Here is an 18,523-nt window from a genome sequence, read left to right as displayed (position 1 = left end):
GACCTCTTGCTTTGTCTCTCTGCAGCAGCTTCCTCTTTCATTTTCCACCCACAAAAGTTTAAGTTTCCAAGATTTCAGTCCCTAGCCGTCTTCTAATTCTACACCACTCGGTTTTAACTACATGGAGGTCACAGACCCACTCTGAGAAGCTAATAAATAAAAGTAAGTTCTTATCTCAGCTAATAAATGTGAAAACCTCTCCTGAGGAAAAGGCCTACACATGATTAGTATGCATGGTTCCAGAGGATTACCAGACTCCCTGCAATCCCAAGCTCACCCACAGGACCTCCAGGAACCTGACCCCTACACACTCCTTAAATTCCAGCTCTCCCACCTCAAACACCACTTATAAGCCCATAACTCCCACGGTTTTTGCTCTGCTCTTTCCCCCGAGTTTAAACCCACAGATAAAGCACCTTCTTGCAACTCTCATCAAAGGGAAGATCCCTAAAGGGCAACCTCTCTTTCTCAGCCCTTTCTCTTTCCCAGGCATAAGCAGAGTAAGTGCATCTATAGTTGCCTGAACATACCATGCTCTCAACCTTATGAACATCTATTCTGAGGCCCTCTGACCACTGTGCTCTCTCCATCTTTCCAAAGCCCTACCAGAACAGGAAATGTCTCCTGTGTCACCATCCTTCCATGTCTCTTTGAGGCCAGGGACAGTGATTAATTTGCCTAACCCGCAGCCACTAGCACACACACTGGGATTGGCAGATTAATGAATGGATAATTAATGAGAACATAAAAGGAGGAAGGTCCCACAGAACAGATCTGAACTGTGTTTCCCAAGAACAGGCAATACTCAACTAACATAAAGAGAAGAACATTAAAAAATGTTATAAATATCCCAAGTTTCCTAATCTACAGAAATTAGTTGTTTCTCCCTATACCATCAAACACCTCAAATCTGAGAGATTACTAAGTTAAAAAAGAACTAACAAATGACACAAAAAATTTTTTATGATCACTTTAATGTCATTAACATCCTCTCCCAGAGGTGGCCTTAATACGTGTCTATATATGTTTATAAGTTAATAACTGAACATATTAAAAGAAGTTTAGGCAAAATAACAAGTATCTTCTAAGACTTTTAGCAACATTTTTCTTTGAACATAAAAATATATACTACAAACCTTATATTAGTAATCGCTTCCGTCCATAAATGGTCAATACAAAGTTCAGGAACAATTGGCTCTGTTTCTGGTGCAAGAAAAGAGCTATTCGAATTACTATCTGGAGAATGAGAAATACTGTGTCTCCTTGGAGATTGATTATGGCTTGAAAGGTTGAACCTTTGCACCCCCGTGAAAGAGTGCACTCCTGAAGCAGGGGAATGAGCACGACTGCAAGACAGAGGAGAGAGGGCATCACAACCACAGTGCAAGATGGTATCACACGCTTTCCAGGAACACTTTCCAAACTTCTGGGTACAAAGAGCATTCGTGATGGCAAAACCCCAGTCAGAAAAACAATTTCTTGAAAAAGGAATAACTACGTCATGTTAATGTGTTCTATTATATTGTAAAGATTTCCTATTCTTCTTAGAATTCCTTCTTTTAAAACTGAAAATCAGTTCACTTTCTACCTCAAAAAATGAATTGTTTATATCATTCAAAACGTCTAAACTATGTTCCTGTATGCTCACATTTGCACACCAACAAAACTACATTACTGTATCAATAAATAGATAATAGCTAGAGAGACAACCAAACAAAAGAAAAACTAATTCGAATTAAGACAAAATAGCATCAAAATATTTTTGCAACCAATATTCATCAAACTGCTGCCACTTAGCACAAATGAGATAACTAATTCTATGACAAACACAGGCAGCCTCCAAATATGACTCATTAAAAACGGATAACACAACTGGAATAATGGCTGTCTTCCCCAAAACTCTCCAAGGGCTGGCAACCAAAATTTTAAATTCCTCAAAACTAAGAGAAAGTTTCAAAAAAGTTATGTTTTTCTTGGTCTATCTTGGTAAAACAAGGTACACCCACAGTGGATCCCCACCTTAGAGCCGCCATGTTGGAGATGGAAGGAGAGCGTGAGTGCAGGCTGGGCGAGGAGGTGGAGCGGCTCTGACTGTGGATGGAGGAGTAATTCTGGAAAGGCGAGGCCACGGGGGAATCTCCTTTGGAGAGGCTTCTGAGGTTTGCTGTGAGGGAGCTACTGGGGGCCACGTTCTGAGGAGTTCCCCCCTGTTCAGAGAATTTTAAAACGGCATTCTCTTCCTTAAGTCAGAATGATGAGAAGGGAGAAAAGATTATAATTAGATAAAAAGGGTAATTTCCTTGTGAAAATTCAGGGTGGATATGAATTCTTAAGGACACCATCTTTCTTTTTCCCTAAGAAGCTCAAATCTATTTCACAAAAACATGTGAAGGTTTTCAGTATTAACTACCCTTTATCCTTACCTCTGCTTTGACTCTCCGGAGAACCCACACAGAATGCAGACACTGAACAGTATCATAGGTCATTACAATGGAGGGGTCAGTGCTGAGAAAAACTATTTTCATCGCATGATCTACAACGTATTGAACCCGTGATGAACCAAAAAGACCTGAAAGATCAAACAGAAATAAACTTTAGAATCTTAGAATTCCTTCTTTTAAAACTGAAAATCAGTTCACTTTCTACCTCAAAAAATGAATTGTTTATATCATTAAATCTGTTCTTTATAAAAAGACACCTTGCAATTCCTAAAGATCAAGAGAAACCAAACCAATTAAGGCACAAAATCCATTAATATATTAATTAATTAACCCTATATTTTTAATAAATTTACTTTGAGCATCAAATTCCTCAGAATACGTTAAAGATGAGAGAGTTCCCGGTTTCAATTTCACATACACACAATTAAAAGATGAAGATTTGTGCTGATCCACCATTAAATTCATCAGCCATGGGTGAAAGGTCCACTCCTCCAATAAGCAACTTGTTTATCGATTTCAATCAACTATTCTGCCAAGTTTGACTTCCTTATTGATTCTCTTCTTCTGTATGAAATTAGTCCTTCATAATAACCATTCAAACAGTGAAGAGTACACCTGTTTCTGCTTTACTAATTATACATGCAAAATAAGGCTTAGAGTTCAGTTTCTGATAGTACCAAGAATTGACTTCTCTGTCCCTATTTAACAACATATTAAATGCTCCCCCTTTCAGTTAAATTAGAAAATAAAAGAATGCAATTCTTTTATAAAAGTAAGCATTTTATTTAAAAAAATAAAAAGCACTCATAATACCACCATCTCAATAGCCACTATTAATACATCAGGGAGTATTTTTTCTAGTTTCCCCTATACATATACACACACTTCTCAGGTCTTTTCAAAATCAAAATCAATTTGTATTATTTTACATCATACTTAACATTATGAATAAGTAACTCCTGAGTTTATTATTCAAAAACATGATCAATAATGGCCACACACAATTCAATCACAGGTGCTAACATGTTCATTTATGTTGTAACTGTTACCAATAAAATACAGAATTATCAAACTTTCTTCTGTAAAAGACCAAAGAGTAACTAGTTTAGGCTTTGTGACTGACTCTGTTACATAATCTTTTTGGGGTATTTTTTTCTACACCCTTTGAAAAGGTAAAAACCATTCTTAGTTCTTAAGCCTTACCGGCTATGGTGTGCCAAGCCCTGATACAGAAGACAAACACCTCATGATATTTCAGAATATGTACTTGGGATAAAAATAAGACAAAAACATATACATACACACACACACACACACACACACACACACGTGTGTACGTGTGTGTGTGTGTGTGTGTGTGTGTATTAATTTTTTTTTTTTTAGCTTTCTATCCTTGCTAATCACAATTACCAATTATCATGTTTGGCCACATTGAACATTTTAAAATACTCATACAGAAATACCTGTAGCAAATATTAAAAGTCTGAGCCCCAGCAAATCAGGTTTTTATGAGCAGGGAAAATGAAATATTAAAATTTACACAGTACAGCCCAGCTAGCGTGGCTCAGTAGTTGAGCATCGACCTATGAACCAGGAGTACCCGGTTCAATTCCATGTTAGGGCACATGCTCGGGGTGTGGACTCGATCCCCAGTGTGGGGTGTGCAGAAGGCAGCTGATCAATGATTCTCTCTCATCATTGATATATCTATCTCTCTTTCTCCCTTCCTCTCTGAAACCAATAAAAATATATTTTTTAAAAATATAAAAACAAAATTTACACAGTAGGGCATAAGAACCTATATTTTTCTCTTCAAAGAAGTAATCAATTTTAGCTCATCTAAGTATCATTCATTTACTTATTAATCACTAAGGAACAGAGACCAAAGTCTTCTACAGATAGATTAGCAAATCTATCAGTAATCCTGATCAACTTATAGGCCCTATTTTCAGGAAAAGAATAGCTGTTCAAATAGTTAATATAATGGTATTCAAGAAGTTCTTACTTTAATATGAACTTTTTATTATTTTCATAATAAAAAGGTTATTTTTGTAAAATGTTTAAATTATATTATTTTTATGAAACAAGTTAAAGTTTCATAAGAGCCTTCATTTTCTCCCCACACCCAAATTCCAAAAAAGAGCTATGTAAAAGAATGTCTAAAAATACACTTACTTCCAGATTTACAAACAAGTGGAGTTATTTCATCTAGTGGATGCAGCATGCTGAACATAGTGGGTAAAGGTTCTCTAGTAATAAAAAAACAAATAATCAATCACCAATACAAGATGACTCCATTTGTGCACAAATTGTGCACCTTCCTTGCAAAGAAATATCTTCTCTAAATTGCACTAAAAACTAGAAACCTATCCTCTCAAAAAGAAGTTTTCTAAACTTTCTACAGACTGTTTTTTAGTCTCTCCTATTTCATTCCTAGAAATCCCTCTTATGCAGGAGACTCTAAGCATACCCAACCCAGGAAAATCAATGCAGCCCAGAGACAATCTGCAAACAGCAGTCATCGCATTAGGAACAATGGGGAAATGGGCATAAAGCAGTCTGTTTTTTTGTAACCACTGTTAGCAGCAGTGTCTTTGGAAGCTAAGAAAGAAATTCTGTCTCCTACACCGATTTACACAGGAGTGTACTTGAAAAAAAAAACTTCAAGTAAATAAAGAGGCTGTGTTTTAAAGAGGAGAGGGGAACAGACCTTCTATCTAAACACAGAAAAAGATTAAAATCTGTAAGCAATTTTCTAAAAACATAGTATCTACTACTTGCACCACACTGTGATAAGGCACTGCATGTCCCTGCCCTTCAGTGAGCTCATAACTGATTCATTCATTCAGAGACAGGTAAATACACCATCAATGAGCACCTACCATTTCTCGCACTTCTAATACATACTAAGCCCTGTGTCAAAGGTTAGATACTTTAGCCCTGGCCAGTATTGCTCAATGGATAGAGCATCGGCCTACAAACCAAAGGGTCTCAGATTTGATTCTGAGTCAAGGGTATGTACCTTGGTTGCAGGTTCACTCCTCACCCCCAGTTGGGGCATGTGCGGGAGGCAACCAGTCGATGTACGAGAGACACATGGATGTTTCTTTCTTTCTTTCTCTCTCTCTCTCTCTCTCTCTCTCTCTCTCTCTCTCTCTCTCTCTCTCCCTCCCTCCCTCCCTCCCTCCCTCCCTTCCACTTTTTCTGAAAAGCAATGGAAAAAATCCTCATGTAAGGATTAACAACAAAAACAGGTTGTATACATTAGCTCACCTAATCCTGCATAAATCCAAGAGGTAAACTAGAGTATTTCTATAACAAATAATAAAACTAAAGCCAAGAAGGCTCCAATGATTTGCCCAAAGAAGCACAATAAAAAGATGAGAGAGTTAAGAATTGAGTACTGTTATCTTTAAACCTTACGCTTGTTCGATTTTACAACTTGGGGGGCTGGGGGAGGAATTGTAAGTGACTCAGTACCCAAGTAAGGAGAAGACTCAGGAGTGCTCATCACTGAGATGAGAGAAAGTGGCATAAATCTATGCTGTTTTCATGAAAATTATCGTCATCCCAAATTCAGAGGGAAACCATTTCACCTCAGAACCAACACAAAAAAAGCGCTAGTAATAATATTCTGAACTGAGTAAACTGGATACCTGGGTGGACCTGGAGGTATCTCATGTGAAGAACTGCTTCGTTCAAACAACAATCCATATTTGGTGGGCCAAACATTTGCAACCTGTCAGGTAAAAGGGTGGGGAAAACAGAAGTAAACTACTCTTTATAACATGTTTTCAGAAAACAATATAGAAAATTAGATATTCCTCGAATTTAATAAGAGCTTTACAAAATAACATGATCGCCTTGGCTGGTTTGGCTCAGTGGATAGAGCGTCAGCCTGCAGACTGAAGGGTCCCAAGTTCGATTCCGGTCAGGGCACAAGCCCGGGTTGTGGGCTCGATCCCCAGTAGGGGCGTGCAGGAGGCAGTTGATCAATGATTCTCTCTCATCATTGATGTTTCTATCTCTCCCTCTCCCTTTCTCTCTGAAATCAATAATAAAAATATATTTAAAAAATAAGTAAATAACATGATTATTAACTATAATATTTTTTAAGAAGTAATTCTAATAAGCAAGTGTAAGACAAGATCAAGTCTACTGTAAGGAAATATTCAACCCAAATTTTCTGCCAAGGGCTGCAAATATCAGTAGCAAAGTTACAATGTGATAAAACTTTAATGTGATGAAGAGAAACAGGGAAAAGACTAATACTATCATGTGCTTACTATAATCAAAATTATTTCCTGTATATCACTTCAATTGAAAAAAAAAACTCAGAAAAGACTTCATATTCATTCCACTAAATTACTTTTTATGCAAAGAATGGGAAAATAGTAAGCAACTAAAGCTGCTTAGTTATTTTGAGTAAAAATAACATCCTTGATAACTATAAGATATAAAAGTAGTAATACTTCTGAAACCAATTAACTAAAAAGTATTCTCCAACCAAACAAAACAGCATGGAAACACTCAAGTTTACCTGAAAAGGTAAAGAAGCTATGTAATCCTTTCCTTCTATGCTATGCATGTTGATACATGAGCTTTGCAATATACATATACATTTTTCTACTTCAGCGCTACCTGCAAAAAAAGGATATAACAACATGTATGCTTTTTTCCCCCCAAAAAATTCCCATCAACATTACAATTCCCAATAATACAAATTCTTTAATGAGCAAGATAAAAATACTTAAGCAAAACCACTATTATTAGTGACTACTTATTTTGAAGAAAAAAACAATGAGGTATACCTTTGGAATCAAAAAGTGCAATAAAATTTCAAGTAACTTACTGTAGGCTTTTTCAGACTTATCCTGTGATATAATGAAGTCACACCACAATGCCTAAAATTAAAACAAAATGCTCACCTAAGAAAATTGTATCTAAACAGCAATCTGTTAACAAATGGTATCTACATAATAATTATGACATTTACATAACAACCGTCTCATCAGCTCAACACAGGCACCATGGGAACAAAAAAAAAGATAAAATAAAATTAGACTAATTAATGATAAATATTACAAGGGAAGATAAACCAGGTGTGCAAATAAATTTTATGAAAAGGAAAGGGAAGACAAAAATTTAAAAAATCTACTAGATAGAAGCCTTGCCACAAAAGTGACCTCAAACAGCAGCTTAACCTGTCTTAGACCCTATGTCCTATATAAAACTAAAGATTATCAGAAGAACTATTTTATAATCTACAGATTTACTTAACAATCTTAACATTCTTAGACATTCCTAGAGTCACTTCAGAAAAATCTTTGGAAAAACTAACCTTTCCCTTTTACCTTACAAAATATAAACTAGGAAATGCCATTCAACTTTCACTGGCATGCCTGACAATCACTTACTGAAATTACTTAATGGCATTTTATGGATTTTTTTCAATTGTGGTAAAATATATATAACATAAAATTTACCATTTTAACCATTTTGAGGTATACAAATTCAGTAGCATCAAGTACAGTCACAAAGTTGTACAACCTCATTACTATCCATTTCCAAAACTTTTCCATTATCCCAAACAGAAACTGCCAATTCAACAATAACTCCCCATTCCTCCCTCCCCCAGCTAACATTCTACTTGCTTGCTGTTTTTATGAATTTGCCTATTCAAAGCAAAGTATCTCATAATGGTTAGGCCTGGGCAGGGGCAAAGATGGTAATCACGGGGAGCAGGAGGTCCTCTGCCCAGGCCTAACGCCTTGGCCAGAGGCCTTAGGCCTGGGCAGGGGCGAAGTGGAGCCAGCGATCACGGGGTGCAGGGGCAGAGTGGGCCATCGTGGGGAGCTGGGGGTCCCCTGCCCAGGCCTAACTACTCAGCCACACGTATTAGTCCTGGGCAGGGGCAGAGCCAGAGATGGTGGGGAGCAGGGATGGAGCCGGCAATGGCGAGGAGCAGGGGCGGAGCCCGGGCCCAGGTCAGGGCTCATGCAGGGAGGCAACCAATCAAAGTGTTCCTCTCACTTTGATGTTTCTCTCTGTCTTTCCCTTTCTCTTCCACATTCTCATCAATGGAAACATATCCTCAGGTGATAATTAAAAAAAAAAAAAAGGAAGAAGAAAGAAATGTCATATCCTATGAAAGACACATCTTGAAAATGCCAAAAGAAAGTTGTCATTTTTCCATGGTGAAGGGACTGGAGTCCGTGTTGATGAAAACACCTTGGTGGCTGCAGTGACTGGCAGTGGCTGTAGCAGCGGGGTGATGGGGCTGGTGCCTTCCCCTGATCAGTCCAGTCGCCTCCCACAAAGGGAGGCCAGACTGTGGCATAGGCCCGCTCCCCAAGGGGAGTAGGGAGCGGCCTAAGCCATCAGTAGGACATCCCTGAGGGCTGCCAGTATGTGATAGGGGGCAGGCTTGTCTGAGGGACCTCCCCCCCCCACACACCAGTGCACAAATTTTTGTGCACCGGGCCTCTAGTATACAAAATAAAAAGAGTAATGTGATGCATCCCCATCAGCCAGCTTCCATAATTCTCAACTCTGGCTATTCTTGTTTCATCCATACCTCCACCCATTCCTCATCTCATTTTACAAACTGATCCTCTAGCCCCCATACTTCCTATAACTGGAAGGTAGGTCTACATATTCATGTCAAATATTCTGGGGAAGAAAACTAAGTAGATGACATCATGTCTCCATGCCACATTACAGCTGTAGGTATAAAAGAGTCCTCTGTCCCCTATTAGTGATGGTAAACCCACCAGGTTGTGGAGGTGGAGAACAACATGCAGCTTCAAAGTAGAGATGCATTTGTTTCTTCACTTTGGGTGACACCTAAATACCTTTCACACAATGGCATTACTATCTATTTACAATCTTTATCTGAATCAGAGGTTACACTGGAGAGTACAGAATGGTGATTTTTAAATTCTGCAATTCCTTCTATATTTATTAGCTGGTATTCTTCTTTAAATAAGGATTTCCTTCATTAACTAGAGATGAACCACAAAGCTCCTAAAAAGGCAGGGCAAATGCTTAATTCTGTCCCTTTAATTACTAATTTTTAGGACAAAATTAGGTGTAATGGCTAAGTGCAATGATAACAAATTAGATTTGTTTTCCTTTCCCTTACTCTTGAGTACTACCATGAATCTGATTTTTATTTATTCAACATTCTACAATCAAATATAATCATATGTTAATATATTCTTGTACCCTTAGTCCTATAAATTTTGACAATAATTGATTTAATTACTCAAATGTTTAAACATTACCATTAAATTGAAAAAGAATGGTGTAAAAAACTGATAGAGAAAAATAAAGGAAATGTTTACTTCCCTACCATTATCTTCACATGTTAAAACATAAACACAGCTACTGGGATCTTTATACTCTGTTTTATCATTTCTGTTAAATATTAAGGCAAGAGCTTTATTTTTTAAAAAAATATGCAATAGTCAATCAAATACTAAAATTCAAGTCAACTCACCTGTTGAACAGGACTATCAACTGTAAAGGCCTTGTAAACAGCCAATGCCTGGCTTTTACTTCCTTTGCTCCAGATCACCATATTTCCAGCCACATAGAGTTCCTCGTCATAATCCACTTCTCCAATTTCACTTCCGCCTCTCCTTAGCTGCCAGCTTTCCTTAAAAATTTACATAGGTAAGACATGTTTAAGCAGTTTTTATTTCTTTTTCAACATTATGGAGCAAGATTAATTAATTAAAATTGAACAGCAATCCAGATACAAGTATCCTACTCTCTCTTTGCCTGTGGAGTAAGATTCAGTACAGTCCAACTCTTAGGTTGATTTCATAAATGAGACCATACTCAAGAATTCTCCATATTAAGTGTTTTATATTATATTACCATATTATGCTGCCATAAACAAACAAAAATTAGACCTTTCCTATATATCCCAAAATTAAATCAACATTCTTAGGAGACTAAAGACATATTAAGCATAGGAGTGTGAAGCAGAGGGGGCAGTGAAGTGCACACGGGACACTGGGGGAGCTTACCCACCATGCAGATTTCCCTGCTTCACAACTGCATATACATTCACCTTCCTGCCCTTGTGCCAACCGTCAAAATGAACAGGGCAGAGAAAGGTTTAGATTTCTAACTACAGACTTCTCCACCCTGAAATGCTGGAATAAGATGAGAAAGACTGAATATTTAACATGCACTTACTTCTCATTCCCCTATTTAAAAACTAGTACTAAATCTATGTGGCCTTTCTTTTCTCCTCTAGAAACATGTAAGTTTTTGGCAGCAGGGACCATTGCTAACTCTACTATCTAACCATCAAATAACCATGTGGGGACCATGAAATCTGATCCCCACATACTAAGTGAAGAAAGAGATTTTAAATGGACCATAATCATAGTGACTGTCATTATAAATCCATGAGTTATATGTCTAAATACACAGCCATGACACTATAATACAATAAGGTTGTTATTTTTAGCTTTGATTAAAATTACCAAATCTTAACCTGTGCCCTCAAAGTAGCATCATACTCATTTCTCAGTTGCATCTGGATAGCCTTAAATTATAAGTAGATTGCATCTCTCTACATTTCAAAAACAAACTGAGAATCTTAATAAAACCTTCTGTTTTTCGTGGAGTGTAACCTCCTGCAGGGATCCCACCAAGCCAGCAGCACCATCAGACGACCACAGCTCAGAGGCTGGCTGCAGCTGCCGAAGCTGAAGGTTCAAAGCATTAGGGTGGTGTTTGCAGTGGTCTCGACCGAAAGGAACAAATTCCTGCAAATCCCCAGCTGCAATCATTGTTGCCCTTTCTTCATAGAAGTTCGACATGGGTTTCAGATATCAACATTATTTCTGTATGAATTCAAACACATTCTGGTCAGCTGTTGGGAGTCAAAGCCAGAAGAAAATTATCATAAAAGTTTACAGAAGAGCCATTAATCCTTAGATGAGTGTCACACATTGTAGGTGTACAAGTAATCATAACATCAAAGGGCATTCCAGATCTGATTCTTTCAGGTAATTACAGTTATCATTTTATACTTACCTTACACTATCCTATATAATAAACAGCTAATATGTTAATTAGAACGAACAGCCGAACGACTTTCCAGATGAAGCCGGGGATGCAAGGGCAGGCCGGGGCTGGGAGGGCCGAGCCCCTTGCATGAATTTCATGCATCGGACCTCTAGTCATTACATAATTAACATTACAGCTACATTTTAGTTGCAAGTGAATCAATGACAGGTAGGAATCTATTTGGTTGAGACAAGCACTTATGTCCCACAATAACTATCCTACCTTTCCTACTACTACACACTAATATCTCCACATTTCACATTTTAAGTATTTAGACAGGTTTTACTTTATAGTAAAAGGCTCTAAACATTTAAGGGCATTTCTGTTCAGATGCTGACACCTCATTTGAAAAGCACACCTAACAGATCACTGCATATTGAAATGAAACAAACAAAAACAACATATTACTTTTAATTCATCAAAAGTTGAAGTACTTACTGCTTTAGGAAACTACCAAAGGTGATCAGTAATTTTGAGCCCCAATTCATTTTATGCATAGAATTGCAATCAATGCCAATTTCTGGTCCAAACCCAAAAGACCAAGGCATGAATAAAATAAGTCTCGCGATGGATCAGTCAGGCTTGTTTGCAAATTTAACAATTCTAGCTTTGAATTAACATAATTTATTCAGCTTCTTGCTACAAAGAAGTGGATGAGCTGTGGGTGAAAACATGCACATGCATGCACATGCGCGCACACACACCCCTCCACTACTTCCAGAACATTTCTACCAACAGTAACTGACAGCCTGTCAAGTTCGGACACCATATAAGGTGGCATATAAGGTGGACGCCAGTTGTCTCGGAGACAACGGCCACATGAAAATGGGTTTTGTGGCACAGCGGTTAAGCTGCAATCCTCAAGTACAGAGATCAAAACAAGCATTCATGTCAGCACTAGATAACCTTTAAAAACAGTGTTTGAAACAGCATTTACAACACAAACAGTTTAATTTGACTTCGTTTCTCCTCTGAGGTCTTTTTGGTACCAGCAGCTTTCTTGGCTGAAATATCTCAGAGCCTGTGGTTCCCATGCAGCTCCTGAGTTGTGGTTATTTTTGCTGTGAATTAAGTTATTCCTGAGAGAACGGTTATGTCACATTCATGACACTTTTTTCCTCCTTCTGATAAGTCAGTTTTGAGAACACTTAAACTTGGGCCATGACTGAGATAGTGCCTTGTAAAACTTACACACAAAAACCCCACAAAATCCAGCCGGCCTTCCTATATCTAGTCAACGGGATAAACAACATATTAACACTCTGAGAGGAAGCCACAGAATCAGTGATTAAAGAATCGCCTGCACAGAACAATGACCACTTTGTGCTGATTAGTATATTTAGATCTTTTGCGGCCCCACCTTGTGTGTGCGCTTCCCGGGGCCCCTGTAACAGCACCGCATTGAACTGATGCGCTCGCATGGAGACCGCGGCCTCGCCTCCTGGGAACAAGGACCTGCCAGGGGCACCGCGAGGCGGGGGGAACCCGAAGGCACGGAAGGCACCGGAGCCGGGTCTGGGCGGAAGGGCCGCCTCCGGGGCCTCAGGGTCGGCGAGACCCGCGGGCTGAGCCGGGCCTCAGGCAGCGCCGGCCGCGGGACGGGCCCGCCCGGGAGCTGCGGCCGCCCGGACACCGCATTCAGCTCGGAAGGAGCCGGGGGGCGGCGCGGGAAGGGGCGCCCAGAGCCCAGCCCCCAGGCCACGCCGCCCGGGGCGGTCGGGTTCGGGGTCAGGGACACGCGGCGACCAGCAGCGCCGCCAGCCCGGCCTCACCTGAGTCACTCGGGACGCGTGAGGCGCGGGAGCCCGGCTGCGCCCCCGGGGCCACAGCAGAGTCGGTCACGGGGACTCCGCCGCCGCTGCAGCGTTTCCTCCCGCTCCGTCCCCCGCTCCCGAGAAACAGCCAGCGGCAGTTGAGGACCGCGGGCGATGGCTCCCGCTCTAAAACCAAACGATGGGACCCGTCTTCGTTTCCCGTCCTGCTTTGCGCGGGGCCCGGGGGCGGGGCCTGGAAGGACCGGGTCTCGCGGGAGGCGCCGCAGCCCTCGGTCCGGCTCTGCTCGCCTCGCGGGGAGGAGGCTGGGTCCGCCCGCCGATACCGCCTCCGTCACCGGCGCAGCGTGGAGCCCGGAAGCGGGACCGGGTCAGCTGGAGTCTGAGCTGTGACAGGACCGTCCCGGCCTCTCCGTCTGCGCCGGGTCCTGTCACTACGAGCCCGAGCTTCCTCCACCCTGAGCTGCCGCACATCCAGGCTGGTTTTGCTCGCTCCTCCGTGGGATTGGGGCGGTGAGGGGCGCGCTGATTTCCTCTGTGCCGGTGCTTTCACCCTGTAGGGCCAGACCCTGTGAAAAGTTCAGGAAAGACATGGAGGTCCTCACAGACACATGGCGTGCAATTTCTGAGCTTCACAGACACACCCCCCGGTGACCCCTAGACCTGGATGGAGAACCCAGCTTTACCTGCCCTCCCTCTCCGTGGATTTAGCTGTACAATCTCACACTGATGGAAACTAGAAAACTTTCCCGAGCTCTACTCTCCCACTGCATAGGATCTCTAGGTTAAAAATTTCAATGGAGCCCTAGCCGGCTTGGCTCAGTGGATACAGCGTCAGCCTGCGGACTGAGGGGTCCCTTGTTCGATCCCAGCCAAGGGCATATGCCTGGGTTGCAGGCTCCATCCCCAGTAGGGAGTGTGCAGGAGGCAGCTGATTGATGATTCTCTCTTATCATTGGTGTTTCTATCTCTCTCTCCTTCCTTCCTCTCTGAAATCAATAAAGAAATACATATTTTTTAAAAATATCAATGGGGCTCTGACCCCATTGTTCAATTGGTTGAGCGTCCTCCTGTAACCAAAAATGGTTGTGAGTTTGATTTCCAATCAGGGCACATACCGAGGTTGCAGTTTGATCCTGGGTGAGGGGGCATGCAGGAGGCAATCGATTGAAGTTTCTCTCTCACATAGATGTCTGTCTCTTTCTCTCTCTCTCTCTAAATAAATAAATAAATCCTCAGGTGAAAACTATATATATATATTTATAGACAAGTTATGGCCTAAGAAATCAAGTTCAAATTCTTTATCCTGAAATATAAAATTGGCTGAAACCTATGTCTGCACTAAGATCATCTCCTGAGCGTCCCCAAACACTCCTTGCACTTTGTGGTCTTGGGATCTGGGTACATCCTCATTTCTTTATTTGGAATGCCAACCTCAGGGTTTAGCTCAAATGCCTCTTCTCCGCAGACTTCAATCCAAGAAGGAGCGTGCTGAGAGGACTGGATACTGGTGTCCCCCCTCCCCCGAAATTCCGATGTGGAAACCATATGCTGTATGTGATGGTGTTTGGAGGTGGGCCTTCAGGAGGTGCTTAGGTCATGAGAGTGGAGCATTCCTGACTGGCATTAGTGCCCCTTCCACAAAGTGAGGACCCAGTGAAGGGAAGGTTGTCAATGAGCCAGAAAGCAGGCCCTCAGCAGACACTGAAACTACCAGCACCATGATCTTGGACTTCCCAGCCTGCAGAACTATGAGAAATAAATTGTTGCTTATAAGCCATGCGGTTTATGGTATTTTTGTCAGAGCAGCCCAAACACTAAGACAGAGTCATTCTTACAATTTTGAGTGGCCTGCCTTTCTCTATGGTCATTTCCCTAAAATCAAAATATCCACATGTTTCCCTGGCCTGAGGATACAGGGGGCAAAGTTTGTTCTGTAGGAATAAGGCAGGAAGGAGCCAGTTAAGTCTCATTTCTTCTCTCTCGGGTGCGAGGAGATTGTCCTGTGTGACTGAATGGTCACACCTGCTGCACAGGTTCTCACCCATTGCCCTCCAAGGATACGGGAACTTCCCTGTGGTGGCCCCAGGGCCCTGGGCTGGGCTGCATGAGCCTGGGCCTGCACCTGTGCACAGGGCAGAGGGTGGAAGTCCATGAAGGGCCTGGTCAGGAACGGCTATTTTGGGTGCTGGAGTGGGAGCTGGAGGAAACGCAAACCCGGCACCCACCAGCTGCAGGACTCCTGCCCCCAAGAATCACAGATGCAGCCCCAGCTCTCAGGAGAACACGCCTCCTCCCTGGTGGTTCCATGGATGGTGACGCTGGGCTTCCAGCCCAGGCCTTTGGGGAAAAGCCCAGTAAGTGCTTCCTGTCCTGGGCCCCTGCTCTGTGGGAAGAGCTCAGGAGATCTATCTCAGTGCAGTGGCGGATGCAATGGCCTGAAATCACTCAGCCTGTACAAGCTTCCTGGGCACACCAGGAAGTGGCAACGCCCGCCTGAGCAAGCCTCCTAGAGCCACTACACAGTACCCTGATCTTTCCTACCATTGGCTGCCCTAAGGATTGTATAAACTTCTGATTGGTCCAAAATGTTATATATACTGCTGCACTTACACAATAAACTCAGATCTGTGTCACAGAACCTGGTCTCCGGAGTCCTGCATGCCTCGTTAGGGCTCCGTTGTCCTCACCCCCGAGGGACCCCCTGCTTCATCTGGCGCCTCCAGCATGGCATGCACCAGGACAGGTGAGTGACCCTGTGTAACGATGGGCAACCTTCCCCCCTCAGCCCGAGCCCATCAGGCTCACGCGCTTCATGCGTTGTTATAGAGTAGCCGAGTAAAAGTAACAGAAAAGGAGCTACAAAAGCTCTGGGATGTCCTAATAGCATTTAACCCTTGGTTGCTAGAAGCCCCCATTTGGGACCCCAATACATGGGAGAAAGCATTACAGAAGATAAGATCAGCAGAGGTCCATGAGGGAAAGACTTTTCCGCTTTCTCTGGAACCTGCTATTTTAGCCATCTTAGCCTGCCTAAGCGGGGCCCCGCCCGAGCCTGCACTTCCCATCCCGGAGGCTCTCTCTGCCACCGGCGGTGCGGGCGAGGGAACAGAAGACCCTCTGCCTCCCTATTCCCCTCCAGCGCCCTCTGCCCCCGCAGATCCCTGGGCTGTTTTTGACAAGACAAAGGTAGTTTCTCAAAGCTCCAGGACGGCTGAAACTGAGACAGCAAAAACCTCTAGCGAGGTGAAAGCAGGGGAGTCTCGCCAGGAGGCTTCCTGCCAGAGTCACTCCCCCACTCCCCTCGCAGAGCGAACAGAAAGTTTAACTGCCCAGCGGCCCCCAAGTCACCCTTTCCTGGGAGACACCGATGATAATCCATGCACGGGGATATATCAATCCATGTGCAGCCAGAGGGATAGGGCAAAGACATCTCTAGGGCTAGAGACCCCTGGCCTCTTTCCTGTGAATGTTAACCCCACGGCCCCAGCAGATCCATGGACCGCCTTTACTGAGAAAAGACTAGAGCAGAAATCGGCAGAAAGCGAAAGTAAACCATCAGAGCCGACAGAGGGCGAAACAGCGCTAGCTCAGCGAAACAAAGGCGCTATAGAGAAAACCCAGAGTCAGGGAGAACCCAGCAAAGTCAGTACGAATCCCTTTGTAGCGGATACAGATGATAACCCGTGGACAGGATTATATCGATCTCTTTGCCAACAGAGGGACCAAGCAAGAACTTCCCTAGGGTTAGAGCCGCCTCAACTATTCCCAGTCAATGTAAACCCTACCGCGGCACAGCCCCAGGCTTGGCTGCTGCCCGATCAGAAAACCCTCCTGGCCATTAGAAAAGCAGTGCAGGAAGAGGGACTCTCAGCCCCGTATACTCAGCAACTGTTAGAAAACTTTAGCATACAGTTAAATTGCCCGTATGATTGGAAAAGTCTCGCTCGTACTATCCTCCTGCCTGGGGATATGATACAATGGAAAGCTCTCTATTACGAGCAATGCGAACAAGCGGAGCAGAATAGAATAGCAGGGCTTAACCTTCCGGCACACGCCCTCCAGGGAGAGGGACTGTATGCCTCGCCAGCCGCTCAAGCTCAAGGGCCAGCCCAATACTTCGATCAGGTCCGCCTTTGTGCGATGAGAGCTTTCGCCCAAATTAATCCTAGGGGCAAGCCAGCGCAGCTGTCTAAGTTAGTACAAGGCTCAAATGAAGGATTTTCAGAATTTTTACACAGGGTCAGAGAGGCAGTAGAAGCCCTAACAAGGGAGCTTGTATGGGAAGGAGCTAATGCAGAGTGCCGACAAGCCATTGGGCCGGTCAAAGCCGGTTCTATCGATGACTGGGTATTAGCTTGTCGAGATGCAGGCAGTCACTCGGCGGCGGCACTAGCTACCGCCCTAGCAGCACAGCTTAACATCGCAGGGCAAACAATGCCCCAAAAAGGTGCCTGCTACGAATGCAAAGGAATAGGACATTTTGCAAAGGAATGCCCCAATAAAGCAAGAAGACAGGGGAACAATAAAAAGCCCCCGTCGGTATGTCCCTGCTGCCGTAAAGGCTTTCACTGGAAAAGGGACTGCCGATCAGCAAAAGACAAAGAAGGAAACGCCCTACCGCATTTAAACGAGAAGGGTGGCAGCTCTGAGCCCCGCCAGTAAGAGAGCAACGGCAGGGAGTCTATTGGGCTCTACCGCTAACCCAGAATAAGGCTTTCCTCAAGTTAACAATAGAAGGACAGGACATAGAAGGGCTAGTAGATACTGGAGCGGATATTTCAGTAATACAAGAACAAAGGAGAAGCGCAAAATGGCCGACCACAGCCGGCCCGCTAGTTCAGGGAGTAAGCGGTTTTAAAATGACCACCCAGGCTGCACGTGACCGGGAATGGCGGGATCCGGACGGCAACAAAGGCACTTTCCGGCCATTATTTATGACTGGAGTTCCACACACCCTATGGGGACGAGACATTTTACAAGCAGTTAACGTGACTATATCCACGCAGGCCCCCCCCCCCCGAATTCTAGGGGCCACTGCCCACCCGTCATTACCTGAGCCTATTAAGCTAAAATGGGATACTCAGGATCCCATTTGGGTGGAGCAGTGGGCTCTTTCCACAAGAAAAGATGCAGCCTTAAAAACAGCTGGGACAGGAACAATTAACAGCAGGACATATAGGAACCCTCTTTAAGCCCTCACGATACCCCAGGATTTTG

At 43.1% G+C, this 18,523-nt stretch overlaps 1 protein-coding gene across 10 annotated transcripts in view; it reads right to left on the bottom strand.

Moving 5' to 3' along the window:
• Positions 1-13,453, bottom strand: part of ANAPC1 (anaphase promoting complex subunit 1) — a 103,930-nt gene extending 90,477 nt beyond the window's left edge. For 5 of the 10 annotated variants that reach the window (XR_002832157.1, XM_023764405.1, XM_023764406.1 and 2 more), the window contains exons 1-10: positions 13,304-13,453; positions 11,069-11,305; positions 9,943-10,101; positions 7,294-7,345; positions 6,982-7,082; positions 6,098-6,180; positions 4,617-4,690; positions 2,424-2,569; positions 2,020-2,240; positions 1,137-1,346 (exon numbers count right to left, since the gene is read on the bottom strand). Coding sequence is in view for 9 of the 10 variants with exons in the window: in XM_023764405.1 (XP_023620173.1) it covers positions 1,137-1,346; positions 2,020-2,240; positions 2,424-2,569; positions 4,617-4,690; positions 6,098-6,180; positions 6,982-7,082; positions 7,294-7,345; positions 9,943-10,101; positions 11,069-11,281 (1,259 nt within the window). In the remaining variant the exon portion in view is untranslated. Of the gene's footprint in view, positions 1-1,136; positions 1,347-2,019; positions 2,241-2,423; positions 2,570-4,616; positions 4,691-6,097; positions 6,181-6,981; positions 7,083-7,293; positions 7,346-9,942; positions 10,102-11,068; positions 11,306-13,303 lie in introns of those variants that run through there. The other 5 variants (XM_023764404.1, XM_014466266.2, XM_023764408.1 and 2 more) reach the window with 5 other exon arrangements.
• Between the last annotated feature and the right edge of the window lie 5,070 nt (positions 13,454-18,523).

The sequence above is a fragment of the Myotis lucifugus genome, unplaced genomic scaffold (assembly GCF_000147115.1).
Source record: "Myotis lucifugus unplaced genomic scaffold, Myoluc2.0 scaffold_331, whole genome shotgun sequence".
NCBI classification, from domain to species: Eukaryota; Metazoa; Chordata; class Mammalia; order Chiroptera; family Vespertilionidae; genus Myotis; species Myotis lucifugus.
The sequence above is the reverse complement of the archived record's forward strand: the minus strand, read 5'-3'. Positions and strand labels throughout refer to the sequence as shown.